Genomic DNA, 10,433 nt, shown 5'->3' with positions numbered 1-10,433 from the left:
ATGATAAAGGCTATAAAATGCTCTTTCTGATTTTGTAACCTTTTTTTAGAGAAGACTAAAAATGGTAAGGTAGAAAATTACCAGCAAGAAAAACTTGGGGTCAATGAATCACTAAAAGTACTTTTCTAAGGACTATTACAAATATTCTGTTTACAAACACATAGAAAAAAATACAGGCTTTTTAAACTTAAAACAGTTTTACTTTTTTATTATTGCAAATGCAATTATTTAACAATCTCTGAATCATTTGAGCTTGTCTTATTAAAAAATGAGATCATATATATTTTTTAATTTTATCCCCAAATTTATAGATTAGGAAAATTCCTAATTGCATAAGAAATAGTACCATGCACACTAGAAATGTTTCTTAACAATGTTAACATTGATAGACAATCCTGCTAGATCTATAAAAATTCAAATGAAAGCAATATCAAAATATTAATGTGGATCATGAATAGGAAAATGCTTTTTCTGCTATCTACAATGATATATACTTTTTAAACAGTTTTATATATTTCCTTCAAGGGCTCTTTTCTGAATGACCTGAGAATTTTTGTTTTCCCTCACTATGCCTGAGGATGCTGATAACTGTTCTTTATCAGAGATGAAAAAAATAATATACATACAGGAAAGCACATAAAACATAAATGTACAACTTAATGACTTACCATAAAGCAGATATCCATATAGGTATGCTAACCAACCGGCAGCTCTCTGCCTTTCTTTTCTTAGGTACAGTTCTACCCTGTCCCCTAAAGGTAAATATTGTTTTATATTTTTTGGTAATAGATGTCTTGCTTTTTTGAGAATAGTTTTTCATGAGTAAAATAAATTCTTAAACAATATAGTTTAAAAACCTATCAATGGAGTAGTATGTATTTTTTAACAGCTGGTTTCTTTTGTTTAACTTTGTGTTTATAAGGTTCAGCTTTGTTAAATGTGGCTCTAGTTTATTCATATTTGTGGCTGTATGGCAATGATCATCCATTGTGGGGAATAAGCTTAGGAATTCCCTGAGCCTGTACTGATGGGTTAACAAGGCATAAAGAATTAGAAAGCCATAGGATGCTTACACCCACGTTTGGGTAAACAAGATTAAGTAAATAGGTATAGAGAGGGTTGGGCAAAGGCCCCAATATAGAACAAAGGTATATGAGGTAAAGATTAGGTATTCAGGGAGGAAACGCCCCCCAATTTAGTACTGTAGCAGAAAGCTGCTTTCACATGAGGGAAGGACCAAATTAGGTAAACAAGTAAATAGGGCTCTAGACTGCTGCAGGGCAGAGTTGCCCAAAGAGGAGCTAATTAGCAAAAGAAAGGGGCCTTGTTGACCCTGATGGAACAGGTTCTGTCTTTCTTGTCCCCAGAAGTTTAGGTAAACAGAGGTGGTGCCTCACGTCTGCTGTGAACAAGCTTACCACCCAACTGCCCAGCACCAGGATTTTCTTTTGTATTAAACCCAAACCCCCTAACCTGGCATATCTTCAAAACCCCCTTTCCTTCACATCCATGAGTTAATGTTCACAGTTTCACTGTCTCTTTGTGCATGTCCATCACCATGTTTGTAAGCCTTCTGATCCTAATAAAAATGGAGCAAGGACCCTTAATTGGGGCTCTTGTCTTCTCCTGGACATTAGCCATCTCTGACATTTTAATCTTGGGTCCTGCTTTCTTGCTAGACAAGAAAGAACTCTAGACCCAGAGTCTGTGACAATCCCTTGTGTGAATATAACAGAATTTACTTATCCAGTCTACTGTTGATGGTCGTTTTGTTGTCACTATTTTGGCTATTATGAGTAATGCTGCTTTGTATATTCCTTCTCATGTGGGCCCATTTCTAGTGTATTCACTTTGGAGTGGAATTGCTAGTTCCCCAAGTTTATTAAAGCAATTTACTCCACTCCATCCTTGCCAGTTCTTGATATTATCAGACTTTCAATTTCTGTCTGTTGGTGTGTAGTTGTGGTATAATGCTTTTATTTTTTATTTTATTTCTAATGAGGTTGAGCCCCTTTTATTGTATTTATTGGCCATTCAGATTTCTTTTTTCTGATGTACCTGTTCTAATCTTTTGTCCATTTTTTTTTTACCAAGTTACCTATATTTTCCTTATTGATTTGTAACAATTCCCTATGCATTTTAGGTATTAACCAGTTTAGTTACATGTATTGTAAGTATCTTCCCTCATTCTGTCATTTCCCCTTTTTATTCTTTAATAGTGTCTTTTGAATAATAAAAAATTCTTAATTTTAATAAAATCAAATTGAACACATTTTTTCTTTAAGTCTTTTTTTGTGCGATACTAAAATAACTTTTTTCATCTTAAGACATCAGGATATTTATAGAGGTCATCAGACATTTCCTTATTTTCTAAAAGATGTATTTCCCATTCTCTCTTTTAGTCATGCAAAATGGCTTTTGCTTCTACTTGCCTGAAAGTGTAAATGCCATCAAATTCATATTTGCAGTTCAATCCCTTCTCTGAGCGACAGATATGAATTTACAGTTGTTTTCCTGACCTGATTGCTTGTACATTTCAAATGTAACAGATTCAGAAAGAAACTCTTGATTCCCCATCCTCAAACTGGATCCCCTTCCCAAATTTTCCTTTCAGTTGTTCAGGCTCAAAATTTGAGTCAACCTTGATTTCTCCCTTACCCTCAGCCCCTAAATCTAGTCTATCGGAAATTTCTGCTGTTTTTTTCTGCAAATATTTCCTGAATTCAAGTCTTTTTCACCATCTTCACTATTAGCTCCTCAATCCAAGTCAGTCCCATCATTTTCCCGGGTTCCTGCAATAGTCTTCTGACTCCTCTCCCTTCTACTTTTGTATTGTAGTTGTTTCTCTTAGAGTAGTCATATTAATCTTTAGGAAACAGAAAATTGATCATATAAGGCAGCAGAAAGTGCAAAGCCTTTAGAGTCTACTTGGCAGTCCTCTTTTTGGAGAAGCAATTACGTCAATTGTTTTAGATTTTTTTTTTTTTTTTATAAATCCTAATGTTCATAAATACTCAGGCAGGGAAATGATTTTAAAGGAGTTTATTTGAAATGACATGTGTCAATAATTTGCACATTTCACCAAGTTAGTTAAATTTTCAACTTCTTTTCCTAAAAGAAATTACTAAATTACCAATTTAACATTGTCCTCACCAGGTGAAGCCAGGGAGTGTCAGGCTGGACGCTTGCCTCAGTTATAGAGCTTGATTATAAGGCAGCAGAAAGTACCAAGCCTTTAGAGTTGGCTTGGCAATTCTCTTGTTGGAGAACCAATTAAATAAATGGTTTGGATTGCCATTCATAAATCATAACTTCCATAAATTCTTAGGCAGGGAAATAGTTTTAAAAGAGTTTATTTGAAATGACATGTGTTAATAATTTGCACATTTCACCAAGTTAGTTAAATTTTCAACTTCTTTTCCTTAAAAGTAAATGACTCCACTGTAGGTCTCTTCACAATTTACATGAGGAAATACAAGAAGTTTTTATCACAATGCATGTTGTAGTTCTGATGCCCAGGTGTTGTGAGTTAGCTTTTAGAAGGAGGAAGCCCTGACACATAGATGGTCATGCGTAACCAAGCTTTAATTAATGTCAGGATCCCATAAAAATTCAGTTACATTCATGATTCAAACTACATAAATTACTGTGCCATTAAATTTTAATGGATTTTATTTACGTTCATTGGTAATGTGTGTGTAAGGAAGAGAAAGGGAGGAAAAAAGGAGAGAGACATTTCTAAGACAGTTTTATTTTTTTTAATTTTTTTTTAATGTTTATTTTTGAGACCGAGAGAGACAGAGCATGAACGGGGGAGGCTCAGAGAGAGAGGGAGACACAGAATCTGAAGCAGTCTCCAGGCTCTGAGCACAGGCTCTGAGCCTCAGCACAGAGCCCGACGCGGGGCTAGAACCCACAGACCATGAGATCATGACCTGAGCCAAAGTCGGACGCTCAACCGACTGAGCCACCCAGGCACCCCAAGACAGTTTTATTGAAATTAAACTGTTTAACCCTTCTCTTTGCAAAATAACTACACATGTGACTTTAAATTCATTACTTGGATTTAGCTATTGAGGGTCCTTATATTCTCAAAAATGACCACCACTGGGATGATCTTTAGTTCTTAAGATTATTCCTACTTAGTTGTTCAAAAGCACTGTATAGTTGGAAGTTACTTAAGGTTGCACAGGTGTATTTCATCAGTTTACAGAGGAAGTAAATTCTCTCTTTCACATAGATGAGAGATATTTTTAAAGTTTATTTATTTATTTTGAGAAAGAGAGTGGGGAGGGGTGGAGAAAAACAGAGAGAATCCCAAGCAGTCTCCACGTTGTCAACTTAGAGCCTGATGCAGGGCTTGATCTCAACGAAGTGTGGAGATCATAACCTGAGCTGAAACCAAGAGTCAGGCACTTAACTAACTGAGCCACCCAGGCGCCCCAAGATATTTTTAATAAAATACATCATAAAAATTATAATTCTTTGGGTCTCAGTTGAGCAGTGACTATTTGAGCTTTGATCTTAAATACCTGAAATTCCTCAGTTTCTTTGGGAGTGTGTTCTTATAGGGTAATTAAGATTGCTGTACAATGACTTCACATATTTAATTTTAGGACTTACACTGCCTATTGAGTAACCAGAAATTTCAAATAAATAGGATTTTTGTTTCCTCATGCTATTCTTGCTGCCTTGACTATTATTCTACCATTATCAGCTTCAGTGAGACTTTTCAGGGAAGACTCCTCCAATGCTGCAGACTTGTCCAGATTCCTCTAATATCTTCTCTCAGGGTACCTGTTTTTCTCACTATGAGCTCTTAACACAACTGTAATAAAATTGTTACCTCTGTAACTAGTTTACATGTTTCCCCTGGCACACAGCCACAATACTATGCAACATTCATATAGCTTTCTTGAGAAAACAAAATCTGTAGTAATAAAGAACAAATTGTGTTTGCGAAACGATATTTATGTGACCGGAGGTTAAAATAGGGCAACTTCGGGTTCTTTTGCAGCTGAAAGGCAAGGTTTTGGAATTTTAGGCATACACCTGCATACAGACTTTGCCACAGAGATGCCTTTATTGCTCTAGACCCCAGTTTTTTCAGTTATCCAAGCACGGTAGGCTGTCACTCGCGTATATACTCCTGGCTTATCTGGCAGACCACATTGATCCCCCCAGCTTACTATCCCCACAAGGAACCAAAGCCGCCGTGAGTCCTCTTGAACTAGTGGGCCACCAGAGTCACCCTGAAAGAAACACAATGATTGAATTTAAGTGTGAGACCACCCTGAAGTATTAAGGAGTTTATTTCTGTCAGTAGAAGTCACACCCAGTATGACAATAAAAATAATCTGACATTTCTTGTGAAATGTTACAGCAAGTTGAAATAGTGTACCAATTTCATGTGAAAATTAACCAAAATCCTTTAAGAACACACACTGTTCCTTCCTCAGGTGTGAGAAGACAAGGTGCATGTTTCCCAGACTGTCCTCAGTCACCTGGTGGACTGCTTCCCTTCCCAGACTTTACCTCCTCCAGGAAGCCTTCCCAGGGCTGTTCTTTCTCACCGCCACCCCTTCTAGCTTTGGGTTGGGTCAGTTTTTTACTTCCTGTGTTCCACATCTTGTGTGTATCTCTTTCACCACTTCTATATTATTTTATGCAAACACATTGTATGCCTGTTTGAACTTATTCCCTTGCACCAATTCCCCTTGTGACAACCACACATTGCTGCAAAACTCACAGCATTTAGGATACTTGTTCAGTGTCTGTTTTTCTGGTTATTCTGTAAGGTCTGCCAGGGAAGGCATACTTATTCTGGACCCTGCTATATCCTAAGCTTCTAACTCACAGGAGATGCTAAGCAAATATTTGTTGAATGGATGAAGTTTCATTTGTCTTCCTATTCATAGTACCTGCATGGTGTCTGATGCATAATAATATATCATCAAAAAGTATTCTTTGGTGAATAATCACAAAGAAATTTATAACGCAATGAGTAAAACACTCCTTATGAAATACTGGCCAATTATAATAACCCAACCAACAAATATTTGTACATGCAATAATCTACCTGGGGAGACAAATTTAGTCCATTTTACATGCTGCATGATAGATTGAGTCTGTGTGTTCTGGAGTTAGATAGACGGTAAGAAGAATTCTCCACTTCTCAGCCATATGACCTTCAGTATTCTGATCTCAGTTTCCTCATCTATGAGTAATGTTTCTATATGTTTAAATGAGTTTTATACATGTAACACTTCCAGTATAGCCTGGCATACAGTCTGTACTACTAATAAAAGCCAACTATTATCAAGTGTGCTTTTAGAATGGTTTGCTATTCATTTGCTCTTTGTAGCTAGCTCTTCTAATTACTGGTTTAGATGGGGAGAAGGGTCAGTGTGTGAATCACCAATCGCATGGCAAGCACTGCATGCAGCTGATTGGCACCTGCCTCCTTCAGGTTGTGTGTTCGTGCTCCAGCTACCCAGTTCTTTTTCATCGTTGTGCTTCTGCTGCTATTCTTTCTAGTAAGGAATTTCTCTGCATAATATCTAAGAGTGGACGAGCAGATGTTAAACTAAGAGGGACATGTAATTTATCCTGTATCTGGACAGCTTCACTGCCTGGTTGTGCAGGCATTTTAACTTGTGTTCCCTCTTCTAGACTATAGCCTTGATGAGTGCAGGGAACACATAGTTGTTCTAGCACTGTATCTGGTGCACAGAAAACATACAATTTCTATGAATAAATGAACTGAAACAAGTATGATCTCATAATCTCTTTTGTTTTTTTTTTATTAAAAAAAATTTTTTTAACGTTTATTTTTGAGACAGAGAGAGACAGAGCATGAACGGGGAGGGGCAGAGAGAGAGGGAGACACAGAATCTGAAGTAGGCTCCAGGCTCTGAGCCATAAGCCCAGAGCCCGACACGGGGCTCGAACTCACGGACCGTGAGATCGTGACCTGAGCTGAAGTCGGATGCTTAACCAACTGAGCCACCCAGGCGCCCCTCATAATCTCTTTTGTAAAGTGCTAGTTCTTTCTGATGCACAAACTCTATGTATTGTAGTATTTCAGCTGAAAATTAGTGAGGTCCAGAGTGGAACACATAGGGGGAATTTCATGATGACTTGATCTGGGCTTGAGGGGAAGAGTGGAAATTGTGTATGCAGAAGGAAAGGGGCATTTTGAGTAAGGCATGAGCAATGCCCTTTTATATTTCATGTGTTTCCCTAAGTCGGTTCTAATTAATGCTGAATTGTCAGTGTAGATGTGTGTTACTTATTTGGTGAATTTTCTTGAAAACTATGAAGTTTGAGAATTTGTTGTTACAGAACTAGCAATAAAAAAATAGGAAGTGGAACAAGAAGTGTTTCCTATCACAAAGACATCTCCACTTAAAGGGAACAAAGGGCTAATGGGTAATTAATGGTTTCTTGAAAAGTGATAAACAGTTCCTCTCTATTTATACACAATTTGTGGTCAATAAAAATGTTTCATTTAGGGGAAAATGCCCAAAATGTGAAAAAAACTGTGGAAGAGCTACTTCTTACCCATTTTTTCAAGAATGTGAGAACTAAAATATAAAAGTCAGTAATGTTTGCAAACCATAAGAGACTCTTAAAGATAGAGAACAAACTGAGGTTTGATGGAGGGAGGTAGGTGGGGGATGTGCTAGATGGGTGATAGGTACTAAGGAGGGCACTTGTGATAAGCACTGGGTGTTGTCTGTAAGTGATAAGTCACTTAATTCTGCACCTGAAACCAATTTTACCATATATGTTAATTAGAATTTAAGTTGAAATAAAAAAGTGAAATAAAAAAATTAAAAAACTGTCAGCATTGTTTGAGGAAAGAATAAACTTGATTTTTCTGCATACAATTTCCCCCCACCCCCAAAACAGCAGCAGATTCCCCAAGAAAAGATTAATTTTTCTTAATTCCAGAAATGTAATTTTGGATACTAAGTAGTTATTGCTGTTACTATATGAGGTTGGATTTCAGACACAGGATCAAAATCTATTAAAGGATATAACCACATTAATTGCTTAGATAATTTAATTAAAAATGTTACCATTAAAATCCTATTGTAATTATTTTAAAGTAAGAATTTTATAGTTATTTTCATTTTTATGTTTGGTTAAAAAAGACAGGACCAATCTAAATAGTTCCCCTCTCCCTCATTTGTGCTGTTTTACAATTATAGAAACTGTTGTGACTGAAATAACTAAGCTTTTTGTGTACATTTTTTATCTTCAGGGTGCTGATATTCAGGTGTTATTTATATTAAAAATCACAGACAAAGTTCTTAAAATTAACGTTGGATCAATTTCATAAGAGAATTTTAACTGTAAAATCTATATAACAATTTTTTGGAGGATCAGGGCTGTGTATTCTAATTATGTTACCTCTATGCTTATCACAGTATCACATGCCAGTAAGTGCTTATGAACTTGGATGATGACATGATAACATTATTTTGAACTTACTCGGCATGCATCCACTCCACCTTGAGGTAGTCCAGCACATAGCATTCCCGACAAAACAGCTCCATTATAACTAGTTGGTGCATTACATGCATCATTACTTATTATTCTGACCCGTGCTTGCTGTAGATCTGAAACTGTGCTACCTGTGAAGTATAAAGCAGAAATGGAATGGGTAAATTAATGATTCTATGTCAAACATGGGAAGGAATAACTGGACTCCAAAACACTGTATCTTATTTAGCAAAGCAGGCTATGGAAGATATATTGGGAGTTTCTTTTCAGCAAAGATGCCCATAGTAGAGAAGAATAAACCCTCTACACAGATCAATTTTATTTTTTTTACCTTACTTTGTGATGCAGTGCCCCTTGGACCTTAAGAGCAAAACATATCTGCTATTTTAATATTGACTAGTAGCATTTAAGTTATTCACTGACTTTGAATTGGAAAATTACATATTGAGTAAACTTTAATTTACCAATGAAAGAGAAACCAGTCTGGTTTCAAGGCTAAAGAAATAATTTATTTTACTTGTATTGATGTTCCTTCAGAATGGCACTGCCATTTTTGTGATTGGCACACATTTTATCTATTACACCAAATTACTTTCAGTGGTGAAAACACAATGAGGCATTTTCTAGGACAATTAAGTCTTCATATTATTTCTTGGAGATACAATCTACAGCATGAGCTGAAGCATGTGGAAATTGTTAATGCTATGTCCTTCCACGCCCTGGTTGATATTCTCTTCACCATGGCCGTATTTGTTCTTTTACATTGCCCTCATTATTCATTCAATAAACAAAGAGCAATGCTTATGTATGTAGAGTTCTTGCTCTAGAGGTAGAATTCATTTCATCTCAGAATACCTTAATGATTGTTAACACCTTAGAGGGTGTTAAAACCCTTAGAGAATACCTATCAAAATCTTCTTTTCAAAATTTAAAATTTTCTTTATATGAGAGACATTTGAGACCTATAGAGTCCCTGATTCATTGAAGAACTCATGTTTCTTCACCACTTTTATTTTACGTTTCCCTATTACTATGTTTGAGAATCCCCCATGATTTCTAGGGACACTGCTTTGCTTTGCTGAGGATATGTAGTAATAACTAGAGGTTGGACTCATCAGAATATGGGATGGTTCCTTCCACAGAACATATCCTTCAGGTGTTCCCTAATTAAATTACATAACAGCAAGTCCCAGGAGATTTTGTTGTTGTTGTTGTTTGATTTTTCCTGAGACACTTACCACCATATTCTTGAGATCCCCATCCTGTTACATAAGCAGTAGACCCAGGCAGAATATTCTGGGTAGCCTCCGGGAGACACACCCTATGGATATCTTTGGTAAAGGCGATGCCTCTGTCAAGTTGTATAGCTGCAATATCATTTTCATGAGTTGCAGGGTTATAATTGCTATGGATTAAAATAGTCCTTACTCCTCTTCTCTGTTTAGGAAATGTTGTTGAAACACCGAAAGTGACAGTCCACTGACGAGGATTAGGGTAGCTAAAAAAATATGAGAATGTGTTTTGAAGAGTGAATTTATGAGCATTTCAAATATTTGAATTTTGCGTTTGCCGTCCCTTTCCCGGCTAGCAACTATATGATCAATATCTCTTTGATATATATTTTCTGGATTACATAGTTAGTAAATGAATGATAATTTGTCTAAAGGGTCTGCGAATTGAAGAGTTGATTAACTCAGTGTTGCTCCTAAGCTTGAATAAAAATAAAATGTATACACACAACAACAATTTAAGAGTTTTGTGGACTTTAGATATAGGTGATACAGAAATAAAAATTATATGTCCAGGAAATAATCTTATAATGTACAGTAGCTTATGTAAGAGTGAATGCTAGTTAAAAATTCTAAAGAAAAAAGTAGTTTACAACCACCAAATACATGAATTTTTCATATTGAACTTCTTTT

General features: G+C 36.2%; 1 protein-coding gene across 1 annotated transcript in view; it reads right to left on the bottom strand.

The window, feature by feature from the left end:
- Positions 1-5,090: 5,090 nt before the first annotated feature.
- LOC115513065 (transmembrane protease serine 11D-like) overlaps positions 5,091-10,433 on the bottom strand; it is a 77,566-nt gene continuing 72,223 nt past the window's right edge. Inside the window, exons 10-12 of the mRNA XM_030314501.1 lie at positions 9,746-10,009; positions 8,500-8,638; positions 5,091-5,252 (exon numbers count right to left, since the gene is read on the bottom strand). Coding sequence (XP_030170361.1) covers positions 5,091-5,252; positions 8,500-8,638; positions 9,746-10,009 — 565 coding nt within the window. The remainder of the gene's footprint in view (positions 5,253-8,499; positions 8,639-9,745; positions 10,010-10,433) is intronic.

The sequence above is a fragment of the Lynx canadensis genome, chromosome B1 (genome assembly GCF_007474595.2).
Source record: "Lynx canadensis isolate LIC74 chromosome B1, mLynCan4.pri.v2, whole genome shotgun sequence".
NCBI lineage: Eukaryota > Metazoa > Chordata > Mammalia > Carnivora > Felidae > Lynx > Lynx canadensis.
The sequence above is the reverse complement of the archived record's forward strand: the minus strand, read 5'-3'. Positions and strand labels throughout refer to the sequence as shown.